The sequence below is a fragment of the Gadus chalcogrammus genome, chromosome 1, assembly GCF_026213295.1.
Source record: "Gadus chalcogrammus isolate NIFS_2021 chromosome 1, NIFS_Gcha_1.0, whole genome shotgun sequence".
Lineage (NCBI taxonomy): Eukaryota > Metazoa > Chordata > Actinopteri > Gadiformes > Gadidae > Gadus > Gadus chalcogrammus.
This window is the reverse complement of record NC_079412.1, coordinates 5,108,721-5,132,433: the sequence shown is the minus strand read 5'-3', so window position 1 is coordinate 5,132,433 and position 23,713 is coordinate 5,108,721. Positions and strand designations below refer to the sequence as shown.

At 42.2% G+C, this 23,713-nt stretch overlaps 1 protein-coding gene across 7 annotated transcripts; it reads left to right on the top strand.

Annotated features, from left to right (window-relative positions):
- Window positions 1-1,089: 1,089 nt before the first annotated feature.
- Window positions 1,090-21,831, top strand: ncoa5 (nuclear receptor coactivator 5). Of its 7 annotated transcripts, XM_056577882.1 has the most exons (12): window positions 1,090-2,237; window positions 4,548-4,614; window positions 5,357-5,625; window positions 6,117-6,224; window positions 6,936-6,999; window positions 8,323-8,631; window positions 14,299-14,417; window positions 15,348-15,477; window positions 16,056-16,273; window positions 18,448-18,652; window positions 18,860-18,951; window positions 19,054-21,828. In XM_056577882.1, the coding sequence occupies exons 3-12, from the start codon at window positions 5,457-5,459 to the stop codon at window positions 19,695-19,697; spliced, it is 2,058 nt and encodes a 685-aa protein (XP_056433857.1). In that variant the 5' UTR covers window positions 1,090-2,237; window positions 4,548-4,614; window positions 5,357-5,456; the 3' UTR covers window positions 19,698-21,828. The 7 variants fall into 7 exon arrangements, with proteins under 7 accessions (XP_056433857.1, XP_056433961.1, XP_056433879.1 ...); XM_056577986.1 differs by having other exon boundaries at window positions 4,548-5,625; window positions 16,074-16,273; XM_056577904.1 differs by having other exon boundaries at window positions 4,548-5,625; window positions 16,071-16,273.
- The last annotated feature ends 1,882 nt before the right edge of the window (window positions 21,832-23,713 follow it).

The following is a 23,713-nucleotide window of genomic DNA, read 5'->3' as shown; positions in this document are numbered from 1 at the left end:
ATTTTAAGAGACCAGGTCCTTTTAATTATTTCTACTATGTCAGATTTCCCCAGTTTTCCAAAAGGTGTGTTTGCATCCTCAGTATGGGCTTTCCCTAAAAATTCCAACAGGCTAGATGTTGTCTGCATTCCATCGGCCTTTCTTTTGTGCAAAATCCAATCACAGCCTGACTTGTGACCCAAAACCCTTTGGCCAACCATAAATTGTAGTGACCAAATTTCAAAACGGCCGGATGACAACTATACAGACACTATACAGTTAATCAATTAATCAATTTATTATTTTCTTATGCTGACTTTTACTTATTGTTCACAGCAAACAGCAGGGCAGCCTGTTGCTTTAGTCAATATAATCAATCGATACTTTACATTTGGTACCACATGTAGATCAATGACAATCATATCATTATTAATTGTAGATTGTCCCCATTATTGTAGGGTACCATTTCAATACGGACGATGGCCCAGGTGATGCAATACTAAAACCAGAGAACTTTGGACTGCCTCTACATTGTGTTTTTCTACGACCACTCGACACTGAGGACCTACCCCCGGCCCTGTGCGAGCCCTCACCAGAGCCGCCATCAGAACAACCAAAGGAGAACGGCCAATCCACGGCAAACACAAACACTTATTTGCCCGGTTGTGAGGTTGCACATTTGAAGGACGCCATGAGAAAGAAGGACGAGCGAATCGGGATTCTCCTCCGGGCAGTGGTGACCGAGCGGCGGGAGAAACACAGGCTGGAGCGTGAGAAGCAGAACCTGGTGCAGAACATTGAGAAGGTGTTCAACACCAATCAGCTGGCCAGGCTCGGCCGGAAGAGTGGCCGAGGCGTCAAGTGGTCGAGTGAGACCATGGAGAAGGCCCGGCAGCTCAGGGCGGCGTGCGGGGTCAAGGGGTACATGATGCTCAGGGCACAGAATCAGCCTCTGCCGTCGTTACGCTGCCTCAGGAAGCTGACCCCCCTGAGGAGGAACGGACTGGACAGGGGGCCACAGCGGACCACAGGAGGGGGGGACAGTTTACAAGCCACCATTGGTGCAAAGGGTGCCTATGCTGCAAAGTCAACACCATAGAATGGCTCCGTCGTTGGGGGGATGAGCGTTTCCCGTTGCAAACGTATTAGGGCTGGGCAAAATGAAGTATTTATCATTGAAAAGAATTCTAGCATTTCACATGGTTTCAGCATATCTGAATAGCTGCTCTTGAAAATAAAAAACATATCACATCGTAAATAATTAAATTCAAGTTTGGAATAAGAATGTGATATAATAACCGATGACCGATTTTTTAAATTAATTAGGGTTAGGAATTTTAGGACATGCCTAAGGCTCTCATCAAAATGTACTGTAAAAATGTATATCATCATTGTTAGTTTGGGTCTCTGTATGATGCCAATCAAATATGGAAAGATGACATAAAATAATAGCCTAGCCCTTAATCAGAAAATAGCTGCCTTACAGTGCAAGACTTTCAGTTGTCCCTAAACCATGGGGTCTGTGCCTAGCCGACAGATACAAGTCCACACCAAGACGCAAGTTACATTTTGTTGGGGTTAGTATATGTTTCCTCACTTTGCCTGACAATATCCCATAGGCAATATGTTAAGGTGAATTAAGATGAACAGATATGCATTGTGGATCCAATGTTGGATGTCATTTTTGCCTTAGAATAAAATGTGGCCTATACTTTTGCAGTAAATCCAACTGTATTTTATATAGTATTTTAAGACAGTTGACACTCGTTAATAATACAATACAAAATTATGCTTGATTATGTTCTGGGAGAAATCATGAAATGTGTAATTGGACCTGACACTATGCGGCAGTATTCCCCTCAGAGCACCAGGGTCGGCCACTAATCCCCTCAGAGCACAAGGGTTGGCCGCTATGTGGCAGTAGGCCCCTCAAAGCACAAGGGTTGGCCACTATCCGGCAGCAGTCCCCTCAGAACCAGTAGTCCCCTCAGGGCACTAGGGACGACCACTAGGCGGCAGTATTCCCCTCAGAACCAGTAGTCCCCGGCCCTCAGAGGACCAGGGTCGACCACTAGGCAGCAGTAGTCCTCTCAGAGCACCATGTTCGACCACTAGGTGGTAGTAGTACTCTCAGAGCACCATGGTTGGCCGTTTGGATTCTGGCCGAAGAAGAGCATTGTGCTTGCGCCGGGAAAGAGGCGACGCGCTACATGTCTGCTTTGACATAATCTAAACTAAAGGATAAAGGAAAATTCAAGGTAAATACGTCGGTTACAAATAAACAGACACACAATACGGGTAAGGGATATTCGAGCACGTTTTCAGGCAAATTAAATTGAAGGTGGTGGATTGTACCATTTTAGTTGAGTTAGCTGACGGCTAACAGGTTAGCTCATCGTACCTCTTAAAATGACCAAAACACGAGGATCAGCGTTAAAAAGACCCGTTTAAAAAGCCACTGGAGAGACGACTGTCGTGTTTCTAAGTTAAAAGCGGAAAGGCTACCAAAGATCTAGTATCAATAGGTATAATTAAACCTGTCATTCCTCATGCTGGCGCTCAGCTTACGGCGCCTTGGTGAAGTTAACCCTACATCAAGGTTAGCTCGCCATAACCAACTCTGACTAAACTGCCTTCACCGAGCAGAGTTCCCCTTTGAGTAGGTTTCGAGGAAAATGTGCAACGTAATAAATGTACTGAAATATGGCTTATTCATTTCGGATGCAAAATGCGGCAGTCTAAACATAATTTAAGTTTGTTACCTATTCCTAGTATAACATGTTTGTATAAGGAATGACCAGTTGTTAATGTATGACTTCATTTATAATTTCATAATGTATAATCTTAGATACAACAATCAAATGTTTTTGCAGAATTTCTGGGGGGAGGCGGCATAGACCCTGGGGCGGAAGCTATCAACTAAAGGGGGCGGAGTTACGGCCTATTTATTTACAGAGGTATCTCACAGAAGAAAGCTAATTTGCGAGAGTGAATTACGATTTCAGAAGTGGTTGATTATGGCGACACATTAGTGCCATAATTCACTAATGTGATAAAAGATGCATTCGGGCGTATTATATTATTCCACACGCGTAGATATTAACTGCGAGCGCGCAAATGATCTCTACGCGCGCGTAACAGCCTCTCGCGAATGATGTTCTGCTCTCGCTCGCGAATTTAGTTTAGGCACTATGGGGGAGGGAACCAAGGCAGGGCGGGCTTTCCTATGATTGGCCGTTTCTGAAGCGCGATATTTGATTGACGGCCCTCCTCAGCCCTCCTCTCATTCAATTCTGAATTGTACAGTAAATGGCTGAAACGATAGTTACGTGTTGTAACTCCAGATTCTATCAGTATAGGCGCAGCCTTTTAAGTGTCGGCCTCATTGTCCTTTAAATAGCTGAAGAAAAGCTGTTTATTGGGAGCAGAACGTCTGCCGGCGCCCGACTATATCTGCGAAATGCGGACGTCGTTGAGGCACGCCGCACGTGGACGTAATTGAGGCCCACGCTGTTGGTGGTCGGGGATTACAAATCTTTCAGTGCTACGGCTCACGCCTAGGGATAACCCAATAGCGATAGCCTTAAAAGGCTGCGCCTATACTCATATAATCTAGAGTTACAATACGTAACTATCGTTTCAGCAGCATGATTAGTCGAAACAAATGCAAAAGTTCACCCAGATTTGGCCACTTTTGATATTAATCTTAAACCTGATATGACTACTTAATATATTAAAATGTATATAAATGTTTTATTTTTGGTGTTCTGGCTCTTAAACCACAATTAAAATAAAATGAAATTGCAAGCAACCATGACATTGTGACGGTTGATCTAATGAATACAAACAATATTTGATGTCATTCCATGCCAGGTCTCACAGAATAGTTGGTTGAGGTTGTACGTGAACCAGCGACCCCGTGATCATGAATCCAAGCAATACCACTACACTATGTGGACGTGTTGACTGCTAAGGGCAGAATAGATTAAATTTTGAGAAACATAAGTATTTCGTTCTTGGAATTATGGTGAGCCTGGTCGTTAAGGTTAATGGCATTAGTATGCCTTAAAAACTGGTTTACCGGAGGTTGACATATCAAAACAATCAGCAACCATGTTTCTAAGCATACTGTGTCAAAGCCCACTGTCAAAACGGACATTTACGAAATTACTTGTGTACCGCTTTAAGGCCCAGCCTGCTTTGGAGACAGTCCGAGAATCAGAAAAGCAACGTCAGAAAAATTCTGCATATTTTCTTTTTCAGATATAGACTTGGAATTTGGCATGGGTATACTATGGAATCTACTCTTTGTAGCCATATTCGACAGCCGAGCCTACGTTTTTGACACAATTTTTCGTAGGACCCTTAATAATACTGACAATTAAAATAGGGTTCCTACGGTTTTAGTAGGAACCCTATTACCCTAATTAATCTTAAATCAACAAAAGTCATTCTTATTTAATGGAAGAAAATGGCCAAACAGTGAATGGGAATAATGTTGAAATAAATTGAAATAAAGCCGGTATTCTTATCCACCAAATTGATTCATATATATTTTTCTCTTGCAGAGTTATCAAGACAGCAGTTTCATTATTATGCGGGAGCAACACACAGGACAGCCAGAGAGAAAACAAGGTATGCTACTATGCATCAGGCTACTCCCTGAACTGTGAAATGTATCAATACAAAGGTGCAAATGCACATTCCTATTTTCATAATATAATCTATCCAGTAAATATAAAATGTCGATATTATGAAACCCAGCACACATAAAGGCAACATACTAAGCCATATATTTTAAAAGGCTGCATTATTGACAACTGCTTATTTTTCTTTGACCATTTTCATGTTGTATTGTATTAATGAAACTAGAATTATAAAGTTTTATGATGATCAATTGTTTACGGAAACCTTTCTGGAGTTTTCTTATAATTTTGCAAGACATTCCTTTAAATTATTAATTTCTTAAGTTTCGAAAATAATTTACATCAATTTGTGGTAACCTTTTGAACTTGGCTATGGCTACGAAGAAAAAGGCCACAGAAGAACAAATTTCATCTGGATCTGTTTGATTGAGAATCTCAATGGCCAGTATTTTTGCATCAAAGAATGTTGCAAAGCAAACTTCTATTCATGAACGCAACTAACAATTAATATTTGAACAAATCAAATGTGTATTAATCTGACGTATTTCAACACTTATCTGCTGACCCTTTCTAAAAATAATTTGCGATTCAACCTATCGAAAACTCGAAAATGTTGCAGTGTGAATTTCGCGATTTTCACAACTCTAGCCATCTGGAAGTTCTGCTCAAGTTTTAATTTGTCCATCCATGGCATTATTATATGTTTCTGTTGCCCCGCTGATACTTTGCAGGATTGTGGACGGAATTTTACAGACGCAACACGTACGTTTGAGCAAGCATTTTTAAAACATTTAAAAACCGAAACCTTAAAGGAATCTCGTGGAATTAGTCATGTCTCGCCGGAGAAGCCACAGCTCGTCTCCAGGAAACTTCTCCCGCTCCTGCAGCAGTAAAGATCCCAGAGATATGGAGAGGAGGATTTTCGTTGGGAACCTGCCAACATCGGACATGGAGAAAAAGGACTTGGAAGACATTTTCAGCCAATATGGAAAAATAATCGGTCAGTATTTAGGGCAATGTTGGAATAGAGTACATACTTTTTATCTTAACTTATCTATGTCTTATTGTCTTGTAGGATATTGCTTGGTTGTTAATAGAATATTTAACTTTTGTTTTTTGTATTTGCTTTGTATAACTCTATTGCATGCATCAGTGTTTCCTCTGGCCATTTATTCAATACAATTGTAAATGGCTTTCTCTGGATTCATATTCAGTTAATCGCACCACATTTGACTTTAATAAAACAAATAACATCGTATAGCATATAATCATTATATAATACATTTACCTGATTGAGTTTAGAGTTGTGAAATGGGCGATGATGGTTTTATCACCCGCACCACTTTTGTCCCTCAAGTTATTTTTCTTTTGGTAGTGCTGGTGAATGCAGAGGAAACATTTATGCTTTTTCAGACTGTTTTAATTGGTTTAAGGCCTTGCAAACCTTAAGTATGACCTGGAAAGTGTCCAACTGAAATCGTCCTTTTACAGGGGTGTCCATGTTCCGTGGGTTTGGATTTGTGCAATTTGAACGTGTAGAGGAAGCGGAAGCTGCAAAGGCGGGCCATAAAGGTCGAATATTTAAAGGTTATAAAATAGGTAAGATCAAACAATCATAGATGTGACTGGCTCAAGAAGAAGCAATCCTTATTGGTACAAGTAAGGTATGGCAGAGCAGCAAATAAATAGCAAAAAGCAACACTGTAGAACAGATGTACAATTATTCATGCCTATATGCATACAGGAACATTTATACCTTCTATATGTGATTGCGAAACAAGTATCTTTGAATGTTTCACCCAGTATTTCATATGCAATAAATAGAAACCGTAACAAGCTGTCCCAAAACAATTGTATCTTGATTGTTTTTTTGTGTGTGTGTGTGTGTGTGTGTGTGTGTGTATGTGTGTGGGTGTGTCTGTGTGTGTGAGAATTATGCATTTTTTTTAATTAAACGTGAAATTCTTTAACACAAAATTTGGCGTAAAACCTCGATAATAAATCCAAGTACAGTGCCATTACCTCCAACAATACATACATTTTTGTCTTTTATAAAGTTACAATTGGAAAGTCGCCGTTAACGACAGAAAATATTTTTTTCTTCTCGATTGGAGTCATGAGTTACAAGCGGATATGCCTGCAAACTTTCAGAAATTTCAATCGTACAATTTTGGATTTTTCGGACATGGAATTCTCAAGCTGATTTTCCTTTTTGGATCATGGAAGTGTTTCCCGTCGCCAGTCCCATTTAAGGTGAAAAGCAGGCATGGTAATTGTTGCTATGTAAAGTTTGGATTGGTTTATTTTCAGATGTAAATATGGCCGTGGAGGGACGTCAACCTAAACCGCAATCCCGGCCGAGCCCTCCACGAAGGTAAAGTAACGCAAATAGAAGATGTAGCTCGGTGCTCTGGTAGGATCAAATAAGAAGAAAGTGTCCGGAAAAGCACTCTATGTGGCTAGTGACAGTATTTGGGCCATGTCGACATTTTATTTATCTTTGCGTTTTTAGAGGTGTTGAAATAAAGCAAAGAAAATCATTCCAAGTGTCTTTGTCTCCAAAGATGTTCGCTTTCCAGTTTTCGTATTTTTTTTGCGATCAGTTTGCACCAAATTTCTCTTAATTTAAAAATAACTTGGTTCACAAAAATCTTCGAAGTTGATGTCTGACTTGAACAGTTTTTTCATCTTTACAAATGTTTTTTTTCTTTTTAACATGAAGTATCAGTTGGATTTTAACTGAATGTAATAACAATGGTGTTTTGCAAAACAAAATCTATACATCAGGATCACCGAAGTCTGAACTATGATGTTGGTTTTCCGTGCCTACTAGGTTTCTCAACAACGTCAACTTGTGTTGGTTTATGGATCTCCGAATGTAGACAGATTGAATGCGTGGAATTATCACTTAACTTTACGATGGCATCAGTAGAATCGGTCGAGGCTGCGCTACAAAGACCACGTGTGTTGGAAGTGACCGTCTTCAATGGCAGCGTCTCTAATGATTCATGCATATGTGATTTAACCACAGTCTTGTGTGTTTCTAAATCCTTAAAGACAAAATAACCTGGCATTCGTATCGCATCAATCTCTCTCAATTGTATTTGAGAGAAAAACGGGGATGGAGAAATGTGATTAGATCCATAAAGGTGCGATTGGATCATTCCAAACTGACTCAACAAGATCTTTCGATTTTAACGTAAAATAAAATGCGCTTTTTGGCAGATGTTCTCGAACAGGTTCAAGAACTCAACTAAAAGTGAGTTGGCATCGGCAAGCCTCTTTTTATTAATGGTGTCTAAAAGTTAAAAAGCTATTGCTGCAAATGAGTGCGTTCACAAGGAAAGAAAAAAGCCAGTGCTCAATACGTTACGTCTGGGAATTCAAAACCAATATTTATGTTCTCCTTTTGTCCTTTGTGTTTTTTTCTGTCTTGTCACACAAATACACACAAGGCCGCCTCACTTTTGTCCTTTCGGACAAACAAAGAAATCTGTATACCTGAGGCTGCAGTTTAAAGAAAAAACGTTATTGTTGTGCTTAAAACCAACCCAAACTCCGGACCACAATCATGGATTCAAAAGAAGAATGGTGCAGTTGCATCCTAACATTTCTTTAGTATTTTTTTTGCCCATTTCATAAACCGATGGTAGTTCATTGGGTAGTTGTCTGGTTCTTATTGTGTTGATTTTTGCAGAGGCCCGTACGGAGGTTACGTAGACGGCAGGGACAGCCGCCCCCGCTCTCGCTCTCCCGTATACGGACGAGACGCCCGAGAACCCCGGGACAGCAGAGAAGCACGGGAGCCCAGGCCTGGGGGTCCCCCACGGGACCACGATGACCGCTACCGGGGCTCCGAGAGCCGCGAGAAGGACCCAAGAAGCGACCATAGGGCAGACCCAAGGGGAGACCCCAGGGGAGACCCGAGAGGAGACCCGAGAGGAGACCCCAGGGGAGACCCCAGAGGAGACCCCAGAGGAGATCCCAGAGGAGACCCTTCATTCAGGTAAGTGCTTCAAACCATTCTGAAGTGCAATTGTTTTTAAGGGAACGGTTGCTTTGAATTCTAGTACAACTTAAAGCTACTTAGTTTTTTATACATATGCTATGGTGCTTCCCTCCCTGACTTCCAGATGTCACTGGCTTAGACTATGACTGCATTGAGTCTCAGCTTTCATATGTGTAGATAGCATGTGTAGATCGGATTGGCAATTTCCAGCCCAACTATAGACTAAAAACCGCCCAATCAACCAAAAACCTGCCAAAACTTGTATTGCTAGAAAACCGATTCATCACATACTTCTGCAATGGCAAATACACGAATACACACCTGAACGCAACCTGATTATTAACTATGACTTTATATGGTATCAAAGGAACCTCATCTAATTCTCATGCACACAATCCCCATAAGGTCTGTGTAAAGAACACACTGAGATGACATTACACACAACAAACTAAAAGGCATGTATAGGACCAATGGTGAGCACAATAAACACCTGAATGCGACCTTATTGACTAACTAACTTTTACGTTACACGAATGCATGTGTGCAAGGACACTTGAACTATGTTCAGTCAACGCCAGCTCGACTTATTCATCATGAATCAAATCTCCTTCAGTGGCGCATAGGTCTGAGTGACAGGTCTGATGGCCCACCCTCGTCCCTAATTACTATTGGACAGGTAGTCATCTCCCACCCCTTATTACTATTGGGTCAAATCAAAACGTCAGCCTCACGTTAGGGATGGGCGATATGGCCTAAAATCCATATTGCGATATACATGCAACCTATTGCGATAACGATATATATCACGATATATAAATCATAATAGAACCATTTCAGAACAGGTTACATAGACTCTAAGGAAAGCTAAACTGCTAAATGTATGTCGTTTTGAGAACATTTATTGTGCAAAACTAATCATACAACATAATGTTGTAGCTGCAGAGACTTTAAAAAAGAAAAAAATCTTCTGTGTAATGACGTATACTTCTCTTAATGAAATAAAAGTTGGTGGTGTCTTGTTAATAAAGAAACGGATACTGTGAATTAGGGAAATACGTCCAGTATTAGGCATGGCTATTTTAAATAAAGAAAAATCTTCCAAGTGTGTGCACAGATACTTGCTATTAAAACATTAAACAATAAGTAGAAAATGAACGCATATAATTTTGAAATGAACATGAAATGAGAGCAATCACCAGCTCCCCCGTTTCGCTTTCAGCCATATTTACTTAGATGACGATGATGCGTTGAAGCTGGTTGGAGCTCATGGCTCTTTAAATTCTGCGGGTCGCGGACGATGCGTTGCAGCCGGTTGCAGCTCGTGGCTCTTTAAATTCCGCGGGTCGCGGACGATGCGTTAAAGCCGGTTGCAGCTCGTGGCTCTTTAAATTTCGCGTGTCGCGGATGATGCGATGCAGCTGGTTGCAGCTCGTGGCTCTTTTTAAAATTCGCGGGTCGCGGACGATGCGTTGCAGACGGTTGCAGCTCGTGGCTCTTTATATTTCGCGAGTCATGGATAGATCGCGTCAAACATACATTATCGCGATAGAGCAATATAACAAAAATCTCTATCGTAGGCCATTTTTTATCGTTTATATCGTATATCGTTTATATCGCGCATTCCTACCTCACGTCTATTGGTATTTATTGTTTGAAAAAATTCTTATAATAATCCTGCTATTTTTTTTCAAAACCAGCCCAAATTGTATGTACCTGCCCATTGTAATTTTTTCCAGCCTAACGTGATTAAAAGTATAACCTGGTGTTTTTACACTTCAGTCTGAACTGTGAATTTGAAGTAATGTTCTTTTTTTTTTACCCAATTCATCGATTAATCGAAAAAATAATCGACTGATTAATCGATTATTAAAATAATCGTTAGTTGCAGCCCTGATAACAGGGTCTTACAATATGGCGAGTATGGTGGCCATGGCCTAATGAATACATGAAAGTAATTTTCATGCCGCTTTTCACAGTATGTTGAGCTTTGATTCCAACCTTATTCATGGTCATGTGGCCGACGCCATACCACTACACTACTTTGGCATGTAGAGTAAGATTATATTCTATAATACGTGGAGGTATGGTGAGCTTAGTAGGTATGGTATAATGGCAACCAACTCGCCAACCATGTTTGTAAAGCATACTGTCAAAATCCACTGTCAAAACTAGAGATGCTCCGATAATTTTTGGGCCAAATCACCGATTACTGTTGCACAATGGCAAGGAAATAGGAATCTTCCATACCTTTTATCTATTCTCTGGATAGACGGCAAGCACCAAATTCTGTTTCATCAGATTCTTTATCGTATCTCTTTGTATCCCCCATGACTGAAACATGCCGCAAAATGTGTTAACCAAAGGCTCCGCGTGCCTGTGCGAATACTAGGGATGCACCGATCCGATATTTGTATCGGTATCGTACCGATATTGAAGACATTTCTAGATCGGGTATCGGTGACAAATGGGCCGATCCATATTTATTTATTTATTTATTTTTTTACGTTTATGTACATACTTGAATCCTATTCCTACTACCTTGCTGCTTTGATAATTGAATTTCCCACGAAAATGTTCTCACGGGATTAATAAATGTATCTAACTATTGGCTGATCTATTCAGTTTCTATGCTGTGCGCTGTGAGTGACGTCATAAACAAGCAACACGCCGTGCGGAGCCTACAGTGATTGCAAAATGGAGCGAGCAAAAGGATCTGCTATCTGGAGCTATTTCACTTTACCTAAGCCAGCAAGCTCCACGGCTACATGCAACATGAAATGTTTAAGTCAAGTCTCATGATCCCAGTCTTTTCCCCTCAATGAAACGTACAGTTTGTAGCCATAATTTCGCGCTGTTTTTCTATATCGGTATCGGATCGGTATCGGCCGATACTAAACCTCAGATATCGGTATCGGTATCGGAGGTGAAAAAAGCGGATCGGTGCATCCCTAGCGAATACTGCTCGATATACGGTACTGAAATGTGCCTGCGCGCATTATGCAAGTTCTCAGTAAAGACTAATCTTAAAACGGTCTCCTTTGCCATCATTACAGTGACCCCGTGAAATCCTGGCAGTGTAGCACAATGTTGTAGACAGGAGAACTCATGCTGCCACTGGCAAGTTCCGCTTAGATGTGCGCACTCGGCATGCAGAGAAAAATAAGTTGTGCGATTAATTACGTCACGTGAGTGGCTTTTTTGATCGGTGCTCTTGGGGTTCTCTGAACAAGCAATTTTTTTGCCAATATCGGCCGATCATGAATGATGTCCAATCAATCAGAGCATCTCCAGTCAAAACTGAGGTCTGCGAAATGAAGTGTGTTACGCTATAAGGCCTAGCCTCTGATTGAGAGGCCGCAGTTCAGATTGTCGAACTTAAAACTATTGTTTATTTATTTATATTTCAAATATAGACTTCAGATATAAATTTGGTATGGCCCAGTATACTATGTAATCTCCTCTTAGTAGCCATCTTCGATAACTTTGTTATGATGCAATGTTATAGCTGTTTAAATGTGTTGTAAAGCTGTTTACAAATGCATATGTTTCACTTTAAATTGTATATCTCTGCCGTCTTTGGCATTATTGTTATGAAATTAAGACCATATTGTCTGACTGTCACCTGGAACATGTGTGACGAGTTGGCAACTTTTACCACCTCTGGCACCAAATCAGTTTGAGTGTGGGTTTTTGGTCGAGTTGTGGTCACTGCACTATTTCTACATGTGGATATTGCACCTTCCTAGTGGTAATAGCAGCCTGTTGAAATGTTGAACAACCATGCCTTATTATAGCGCCACTCTGATTATTCTGGCCCATCCTTTTTATCTTTAACTAATTTTACGAGTTCTACAAACCAGATCGTTCAAAAAGAAAATAATAAGGATGGACACTAACTGTACGTCCACACCAGGAGCGACCAAAGCGTCAAGGACGCTCTGGTCGCTCACAAAGTTTCGCTGCGAATTTTTCTGTTCGCTTTGGTCGCTCAAGTCGCTCATGACGTACAATTCAATTATGCAGACGCATTTAAAGGAGCCGTATGCGTTTAGTAGGCCCTACAGACAGCCATATATCAAATAGTGAACTCTCCCATACACCTTGGCCATATTGCCGAGACGGTTTTGCTTGTTCGATAAAGTGCTTCGACAACAAGTAGGACAGTGATTCCCCCCAATATAAAAAAAATCCTAAAATGTAGGCTAATTACAACCGAGAACAAAAAACCCTGCGTGCTGTAGTAGTTAAAATATGTTTCACTGATCTGGATCTGCAAATCATGATCTGCACTCATTCGTCGCATTCAAAACAAATAGACATTGGGACACATGGCTCATTTGCATATACGTGCACAGGACTGGTTGGCTCCGCAAGGCAAATAATGGAACATATCTATCTATCTATCTATCTAGGCCTTTCTGTCTATCTATCTATCAACGCGTGTCTAGTTTTAATGTGATGTATTGTGTGTATTATCCAGTCAGACTTGTTCTGTGTGGTATTGTAGGCTACTGTCCTGTGTGGGACGAACCACCTAAATGGATTCCCGACGATTTGTGTCGTTTGGTATTAATAAAGACTTGACTATCTATCTATCTAGACTATTTAATTAAAAATTATTCACCTTAGGCTCCGTGAATAGTGGGGAATAGAGGGATAAAAGACAAGAGATATATCCCTTGTCATTTATCCCTCGTCTTGTCGATTAGTTTGTTTATGTGACGATTTCAAATACTTTTTTGGTTTTGTTTAAAGCATGCTACACGCGATTGTTTGGTTAGATTGGTGGCATGTAGAGCAAATTATAATGATTCCCGCTTAAATACAAACGTTCTAGATGTAGCCTATAAATAATCCCGTTTATCATCACTTGATATCCAAACCACTATGGCGTTTCGATCTCTGAACTGAAAAAGGGTGGGTTCGTACAACACCGGGTGCCCAGTTACAGCCGCGATTAATACTTCAGCCGACATTTTGTTCAGTGAGTGAATAAAGGTAGGTAGGAACCAAAGTGCCTGCCGATGTTCCCTGGGATCCACGCAAGAGAAGAGCGTCTACATTCCGATTGGCTGTCAGTGTTTGGTCGCTGAAGCGAATAATAGTCATTTGCATAAAGTTAAAAAGTTTTCAACTTCTTTTTGACGCTCTGGTCGCTCAACTTTGGCCGCTGGTAGCGTTGGTCGCTTTGGTCGCTCTGGTCGCTCTTGCCCATAGAAAGTGAATGACTTCCGGCGATTTGGTCGCTCAATTCGCTTCTGGTGTGGACGGACAGTAACCAATACAATAGGGTTACTACGTTTTTCGTAGGACCCCAAATATAATGATACTGATTAAATACAATAGGGTCCCTGAGTTCTTCGTAGGACCTCTAATAAATAATAACAGGCTGTTATGGTAACCTACGCTTGCTCTTTAATTGTGATTAGTGCTGCTTCGAACCACATTTTTTGTTTAAGGGTAATTTGAAATACCCCCATACATTCAACGCACTTTGTCTTCATTGGAATTTAAGTGCTACTCAAAACCCCTTGGCGCGCATCTCAGTGCATGTTGAATGCAGATGCGATCGCTGGTCTGTAGCATCGTCGATTGCTGGCGTTACCCTTTGCCAGCAATTTTCTTGGTCTATTATTATAAAAGGATCAATCCAATGTTTTGCAGGGAGGAGTATGACCGATACTACCGCGCTGCAGCTGCCCCCGACGACTTCTACCGCAAGAAGGAAGATCCCTACAGAGACTCGTTCAGAGACCCGTGGAACGGACGGCGAGACCCAGAGAGTACGTGTTGGCAATACAAGGCTTCCAGTCCAAATGAAACGCATTCCCTTGTATTTAAATATATAAATGATGCATTATGGGCACGTAGCATGTAGGACCAGATGTCCTGTTCCACATGGACTTGAATCCAAACCGTCACCTCTTTAGACATGAAGCACTTGAATCCCTTTGATTATCTACAATCACATCCCTTCTTAGCACCACATCATATGAGGCTTAGTCGCAGTGGTCACAACATGCTGGTTCGGATGTCACCACCTCACTTTTAACATTCTCCTTTTGATGGAAGGCAGACCATGTCCCATAACGGATAGAATGGATGTTGTTGGTGCAATGTATTCATGTAGTGAACAACGTTTAATGAATTGACAATTTCTTGCATCCCTAATATCAGTCCATCAATATTCCTGATTGCAGTGCAGAGGGTTTTTTACGTGCAGGAATATTCCTCAATATTGTCCAATATGAAGGATCAGGAGTTCATTACCCATATGTGTAGAGTTAACGCTGATCTCTGTAGGTGATCCTATTCAGTATCCCTGTGTATGTGTGTAGAGTTAACACTGATCTCTGTAGGTGAGCCTATTGTTCAGTATCCCTGTGTATGTGTGTAGAGTTAACGCTGATCTCTGTAGGTGAGCCTATTGTTCAGTATCCCTGTGTACGCGTGTAGAGTTAACGCTGATCTCTGTAGGTGAGCCTATTGTTCAGTATCCCTGTGTACGCGTGTAGAGTTAACGCTGATCTCTGTAGGTGAGCCTATTGTTCAGTATCCCTGTGTATGTGTGTAGAGTTAACGCTGATCTCTGTAGGTGAGCCTATTGTTCAGTATCCCTGTGTACGTGTGTAGAGTTAACGCTGATCTCTGTAGGTGAGCCTATTGTTCAGTATCCCTGTGTACGCGTGTAGAGTTAACGCTGATCTCTGTAGGTGAGCGCGGGCGCCCAGAGGACCTGCGGCGTAACGAGCTGTACCGCCAGTACTTTGAGGAGCTGCAGCGGCGCTACGACACGGAGCGGCCCGTCGACTGCTCCGTCATCGTCGTCAACAAAGTGCAGAAGTATGTCCACTCTCCGGCCTACGGCCCAGTCTGACCCATGGACCTGTTTACTAGGGTTGGGAATCACAGGGTACCTTACCATACATGGCCCGCCATACTGAGAATATTGCCATACAGTGATTCCACAATAATCCATATTGTTAGACAATCCTTTAACGAAACATCACAATATAAGTCTAACGTTGAATACAAAATGAACGTGAAAAGGAAAAGTGCTGGAATTCGGTCTTTATTCACAGTCCAAACTTGAGTTTTCAGTTACTCTGATTTGGTAAGTTAACGTTCCGTTCAAGTTTCCTTCATTCATGTGTTGAGAACCACCTGGAGGTGCAGGGAAATCAGGATAAAGGAGAAAAATGCAAAATAAATATACATCTATATATTGATACTTGCCGCCAGTATATGGATTCTCGTATCGCATGTAGAAGGGCGATGATGTATCGCTGTGTAGATATTGTGTCACACCCCTACTGTTCACCAATGCTGTCTGGAGGTCTCCTACCATTCCACGGAACGTAGTCGTTTCATATACCCCCTGTGTGTCTGTGTGTGTGTCTGTCCGTCTGTGCGTCTTTCTGTTTGCAACCCAACTGTAGGGAGTATGCCGAGACGGTGGGCAGGAAGGTGCGGGACCTGGGCATGGTGGTGGACCTCATCTTCCTGAACACGGAGGTGTCCCTGACGCAGGCTCTGGAGGACGTGGGGCGCGCCCGCACGCCCTTCGCCATCATCATCACCCAGCAGCACCAGGTGCATCGCTCCTGCACCGTCAACATCCTGTTTGGCACCCCTCAAGGTCAGCGCCCCCGACACGGCCCACACATCCCCCGCTGGGCACTAGTTAGGACACCAGTTGTTTCCGTTAATCGCCCGGGGCCTGGCTCACCAACCGGGGAACCGTCTTAGGACACGGTGCATGTCTTCGTCCTTAACCCATTCAGACCGGATCACGCATACGTGTGTATTTACCTTTAAGACCGGAACACGCATCTATGCGTAGTTACCATTGAGACCGGGAAACGCGTCTGTGTCATTTTCAGCAATGCAGTCTTTTTCAAGGCAAATGACCAGTTATACTCACTGTGATTGGTTGATATATTCTTGGGGTGAGCGAACGAGATGCTTGGGATTTTTTTTTAATTAATAGCGAAGTATTCTATTGGTCGAAATACACGTGGATCATGTTTTAGTCAGTGGGACGTTTAAACTTTAAATCGCCGAAGCGATCGAATATGGCATCGAACATCACACATTCGAGTGAAGTTAGTGACATCGAAGACACTGAATTAGATAACTTAGATGAATTAGATAACTTGGAAGAAAATATTTTACCATCTGATCGCGTGGTAAGAGAGCAATGGATTCAAGCGATGTTTGGGGAAGAAGAGGATTTGAGCGAGTTTGAAGGCTTCGCGAACGAGTGGAAGAGTGGCAACTTTCACTCGCGGGAAAAGATTCCATTCAATCGCCAACCTGGCATAAAGATCGAGCTGCCAATGCCAGATGTTATAACACCGGTGCAGGTATTCTCCCATATCTTCACGGAAGAAATGTGGATGCGTCTTATAACGCAAACCAACCTCTATGCTGAGCAAACGCGGAGTGCAACGCCTTCGAACAGCAAGTGGGATCCCGTCACAATCCATGAAATGAAGACGTTCGTGGGACTGTGTCTGGCCATGGGGATGCATGATAATGATTTGATCCTGAAGGATTCCTGATACTAATTACAATACGTTATGTCACAAGTCACTGATAATAATGGATGATTTGAATAATAATATGATACATAAAAACAATACAAATGACAATTATAGATTATTCTTATGATAATAATTAATGTCTGATGATAATGATTTGATCCTGATACTAATTACAATACGTTATGTCACAAGTCACTGATAATAATGGATGATTATGGATAATAATATGATGATAATATGATCCATCAAAATAATACAACAAAGAAAATTAACATTAATAAAAATTTAAATTATTAGGTAAAGAAGAAGTAACCCTCTGTTTTGTTTTGTTCTATATCTGTGTTTCAGTGTCTATCACTTGTCACTTTGGTACCTCAAAAGTATGACAGAAGCAGATCTGTATTGATTTTCAAAATGTTCTTGATGTTTTTGATGTCTATTGATTTTTTAAAAATATGCAGTTGAAGTTTATGGCCAAGCAAGTCAGTCAAGTTGACAGCCAAAGAATTAATCTCTCAAATGCCTTTTACCTCATGTTTTTATCTGCTATAGAGCCTGAGAAATTAAGGTTTTATTAGGCGTTGACAAACTTTGAATATTGTTCTGAAAACCTTCAGGTTTTGAGAGGGGGTTTGCAGAAAAGTTCTTAGGCATAAAAAGGCCTTTTTTAGTAGGCGTTTTAGGCCTAAATGGGTTAATGCTGACGAGCTGAGTGCGATGGCTGCCCCCCCCGGGAGCAGCCATCGCACTCAGCTCGTTGTTTTATTGGAACTGCTGAGAGGTTGTGCAATGATCACAACTTAAAACACTTCCTTCCCTTGAGTTTGATTCCGTTTTGATAGTTGAGTTTGATTGTTGTATTACAGTTTTTCTCAGTCGCTTTGGTACAATTCTCAGATCCGAATTGAATTTCTCCAAACAACCTGTTCAATCTTCACATCATTGTGTCACTTGTGCACATCAAAAAAGCAGTTTCTCATTTCTTTGAACAAGTTGCAAATGCAAATGATTATGTACAATTCTCTGCATTATCAATTGCTTATGTCATGTTGATCAAAATGTATTGTAATGGGTCTCTATTGAATGGACTTGTCATTCTGATGGCTGAGAAATGTACCAAAGCGACTGAGAAAAACTAATATGAGACACAGACCCTTCCAAATCACCAAAAAACCCTGATTTTTTCCACCGTGATTCTAGGCAACTGGTGCTTTGATGGTCAGAGAGTAAATGTCCATGATATAAATGAGTAGTTTCCTGGTTGCAGAACACCGCAACATGCCCATGCAGGACGCCATGGTGCTGGTGGCGCACAACTACGACACCTACAAGGTGGAGAACCGCGAGAAGGAGCGCGAGGAGATCGCCAGGAAGGCCGCCAAAATGGCAGACGACGTTCTGGTCCGAGAGGCGGACCGAGAGGCCCACCCCGTGTCCCTGCTGACCGCCATCACGCTGCTCTCCGAGAACAGGTGACTAACCCCTGGTCGCCCAGAACGGGGGGCTAACCCCTGGTCGCCCAGAACGGGGGGCTAACCCCTGGTCGCCCAGAATGGGGGCTTCATGGGAGTCCATTCTACCCCAAACCAATTTATCAAGTGTGTTGAGGTGTCCGTGAGCGAGACACTTCACCCTAACCGGTCCTGACTGTAATTGTTATGCGTGTCCCCACCCGGTAGGTTTGTGACGCCAGAGGAGTTGGACAGTCTCATCGCTTACTTGAAGGACAAGAGGCTGCGCTTGGTGCGACCCAGTGCAGACCCACATGCAGGTGTGTAGCTCCACCCCCGCGGCCCCCTCCCCTGTGTGAACCGACCGCTCTCTGCTCCTCTCTGATGGCTGAACCCTTCCTCCCCTGTCTCTGCCTCCACAGCTGCTATCCATCCGGCTGCTGCGGCCCCCCATGCGGCGCCGGCCCCCCACGCCCACCCGGTCCACGCCCCCGTCCAGCAGAGCCACGGCGGCCTGCCGCCCCCCTCGGCCCCCCAGCCCAGCGCCAACCCCAACCAGCAGGAGCTGCAGGCCAAGATCCTCAGCCTGTTCAACAGCGGCGCCGGGGGGGCCCTGCCCTCCTCCGCCCTGCCGGCCGGCGGCCCCAACATGGCCCCCCAGCCTCAGCCGTACGGCTCCATGGGCCCCCAGCACGGCCCGCCCAGCATGTCCCACCCCTCGGGCGGCCTGACCGCTCCCTCCCAGAACCCCCAGATGCTGGGAGGAGGCCGGTCCTCCATGCCCCTCGCGGGGCCCCCTCCGCCCGCCGGGGCCTCTGGCTACGGCATGCCCCTGGGCCGGGGCCCCGCCCCTCCGCTGAGCCAGCGGCCCCCCAGCTCCGCCTCGGGCATCAACTTCGACAGCCCCAGCGTCCAGAAGGCGCTGGACACTCTGATCCAGAGCGGGCCGTCACTCAACCACCTTGTGAGCCCGCAGCAGCAGCAGCAGCAGCAGGCCCCGGCCCCCAGGGGCCCGCCGGGCATGGGCCAGCCGCCCCCCATGTCCATGTACCCCCGCCATTACTGAGGGCCACACAGCCAATCAGGTCTCTTCTGACTGATCTTGTAGGGGGACGCAAGAAGTACAACCTTGATCGTTTGATTCACCAGCTGTGTGTAGACCATGTTTTTCCTACGTGTAAATGCTTTTAAGTTTTGAGTTTTGTTTAGCTCAGTTCATTTGTTGGAGCCTGTGTAGTTGTGAGAGCTCATTCAAACCCGTTTCCTGTGTTTTCAACTATTGACGCTGCATTGCATGTGTACAGAAGATGTGAGAAGGAACCCTGAGTTGTCTCAAACCATTAACCGTAGTCGGTGCCGTTATTTTTGTTGCATCTTGAAATATTATTTTTCTCCAGATATTGTCCCAAACATGATTGATGACTCAAACACAATTAGTGTAATAAAATGGTATTGGTTTATTGCATTTTGTGCTGACAAATCTATAAAATGGAACGGTATCGCCAGAAGCCATAGAGATATAGAAGCATTTGAAATGTAAGATAAAACTACTTTTTTCCTTTTTTTTTTATGTACCATGAAACACAATAGAGAATACACTTTTTTTTAATTAGAATATTTAACTTACACTGACACAAAAAATAAACACCTCCACATTAACTGTACTTGATTTATTTACACAAACCCCCACCCAACCAGTCACACCCCCCCCTAGCAGATACGAGTGCACATGTACACATACACCCCCACAGAACTGAAAGGAAACAACTACATCTTTTACCCTAAGACTAGGTACACAATCCAGGAGGGTTAATGAAAGGTTTGGAATGAAAAAAAATTGTCATATTCATATATGCGTTTCTATAGTTGTGTTTGTTATAATATATATATATATAATCAACCCTACATCCATCTCAACCGTTTGTACAAAATTGTACCCCAAACTCCAGTGAATTAAAGACAAACCCTAAGTTTCTGGATCCCAGGAAAGCAAGACTTTTTTTTCAGAATCATTTAAGAATGACTAATGGTGTCTTTTTAGATTAATACAAGATTTTAGTGATTTGCTGTTCATTAGAATTTTTAGGTAAACCTTAACTAATCTGCAACACCCGACTAGATTAATTTCAGTGTGGGCTTTTCTATATAAAGAAAAGGGTTTTAACATCAAAATATTCTGGCATGCCTTTTAAACTAGCGTTCCTCAGAGTTTGTATTAATTCATCAGAGTACTTCATCGGAGCACACATCACTTATGTAGGTAATTGAAATATACTTTGGTAATGTATCTGCAGATATATCTATATATATAATTTGACACAAACGACACTTAATGTGAAATAATCTTTTCAACAAATCTACCAAAAAATAGAATCTTGTACTGTAACTTAGGCTCTATTCATTCATCTTGGATACACATGGCCAGTCAAAAAGAAAAAGGTAGCAAACAATTCATACTACTGAAAAAGAAAACTCCAAAAAAACATTACAAACAAAATACTTTGGATACAACAAACACTCAATATATTATCAATACTACAGTTTGTTGAGGGTATTCTGCATGCATGCATTAAGTTACACAACATAACTGGACTGGGGCTCTGCTTGGGCCAAACCGGGAACAGCCTCTGAGTGTTATTCACATCTGGATCAATAACTAAAATAAAACCAGCCGCTGATCAGCCTTACAATAACTGCTTTAGCGCAGATATTGATGGGGAAAAGAAAGGGAGTTCATAAATGAATCAGGCCTAGCTCTAAAAGCAGGATTGTGGGACTGTGTTCAGATTGTAGGGTTTGTTTGTGTATTCTCTTTAGTTTGACATCCTTTCACCGTTAACAGATGTGTTGCAGAGCCCTTTATATCCATTGGAGGATGGAGTCTTGGTCAGATCACCGGCAGGTAAGTCTCATGCTACAGTAGTGCAGGTGAAGATCTGTGTTCATGGATCAAATGGGGACTAGAAGCTGACTGTTTCTGTGTTTTTTTAATCTGCTTGTGGTCCAAGCAGAGCCAGTACCAGAATTGGAAGCGCTTGTTTTATATTCTTTGATAATTTTTTCTGAATTATACTGCAATCACATATAAGTACAGATGTGGGAGGGGTTATGAGTGGAATGGGAGGAGGCTATGGGTGTGGGCCGATGGTTGGGGCTGGGTGTGGGTTTTTGGGGAGCCTCACCAAACAAATTGAGTAACAAGCACTAATAAATGAACAATTAACTACCATGATATATATATTTTTTTGATTTGTCACGAAAAATAATCAAATATGATGCATTCCAAGGTGTCCTCGACTAAAAATAAATCATAAAATGGAAACAAAAAAGCAACAGGTAGGTAGTTTCATTACAGTTTATAACTGCAGCAAAATAACTAATTAAGTTTATATGTCAGGTACATTTGACTTGATGGGAGGCGACAACACGTCTCTCTGCCACCAGATGTCCCCGTGGGGTGGTTTTGAGAGAGACGTTTTGTTCCCTGTTCATCTGATTTCGTAGTTTAAAGTGCTTTGTTGTCTCTGCCAAAATTTGGGTAAACACTTTATCCTTAACGGTGTGTAACATATGGTGACAATCATTCTGATGTAAGAACTCACTGCTGACTGAGTTGCTAAAGAAAATACAAAACAAAGGTACAAGAACAAAATTGCACATAATACAAAACTCTCAAGACTTTTTCCACAGTGATAGAACAGTGCACAACAAAAGACAACACCATAGTAGGTTAAAGTGTCTTTGACTGCAGTGATATATAGGCTATATTTACAAAAGTTGAAATGAAAATTGAAATGTTATCTCTCAGCCCATTCATATACTTAACTCAAAGTCTGCTTTGATATTACATAACACTACTTGAGCAAGATCGAAATAGGACATGGAACAATAAAGTAAACTCATTTATTTTTCTGAAATATATTTTTTTTAGCAAAAGACTCGTTTTCAAGGTCTAGCCATTTTCCCACGGGGGGAAACTCTCCACTGAGGTAACATTTCATGTGCCTCTGACCTCCTAGTCTCCCGCCTTAATCACATCATAACTCTGTAGAAACCACTAAAACAAATATTGCCACATAAGACCATGCAAACAGTAATTATAAAACACATTTTTAACTCAATAAATAAGTTATTCTTCTTCAATAAACATACTTTTCTTGCCCCCCAACATTATCTTAAGCGTGGAGAGGTTTAAAAAGGCTCAGTTGATGCAGGCAATGTTCTGGTTGAATATATAATAGCCATGTTATTTGAAACGAGGACCCCAGCGCTGACCTAATACAAGTGCTATCATCGCATTTAAAGGTGACAGGAAAATCTATTGAGTGGGAGGGGGAACGCTTGATGATGAATGTTATCGTCTAATCATGTGGTGGGGATACATTTTCTATATATCTGTAACCGGCAAGCAATTTGAATAAATGCAACACAATCTGTTTCTGGATCAAGTTGGTTGTACTTTTTCTGTTCAAATTGATGATCCATTTTGCTCTCCCAGGATCCTCAACCTTTAGAAGGCTACTGAACACCTCCCAGGTACAGTCGCACACACAAGCTGTACCACTGCTCTGATTGGTTCAAATGAGGAGATTGTGATGACCAATGCTCAAACAGAGGGGACGCCATCCACAGGGATTGAGTTTAGCGTTTTTGTTGCCCCCTATTGACGGGATTAATTGAGAGAGCAGCTTTTGAAAATGACAGGGGAAAGATTCACATTTACTAATTGTGACCGTCCCCCACACCCCTCCCCCCAGCCCACCAAAAAATCATCAGAATCGTTTAATATTGCATTAGGCTTACTTTACTCAATTAACTGTAAATCTCCAACATAACAAAGTAAACCCTGTCCATAGATCACACACCAATGAATCTACCAGCCCTGATATGTATGTCAAGCGAAAGCCCGCATTGGTCTTCCTGCGCGTGGTAATCTCGTCACTTGTCTCTATGTACAGTACAAATAAATGATATATCGATACTAGCAGCATTCACAACACATGATCTGACATTCAAACAACACTAAAAACATTAAATACTGGTTTTAAATAGTTCTAGAAACTAATTTCATGTGTTTCGCTT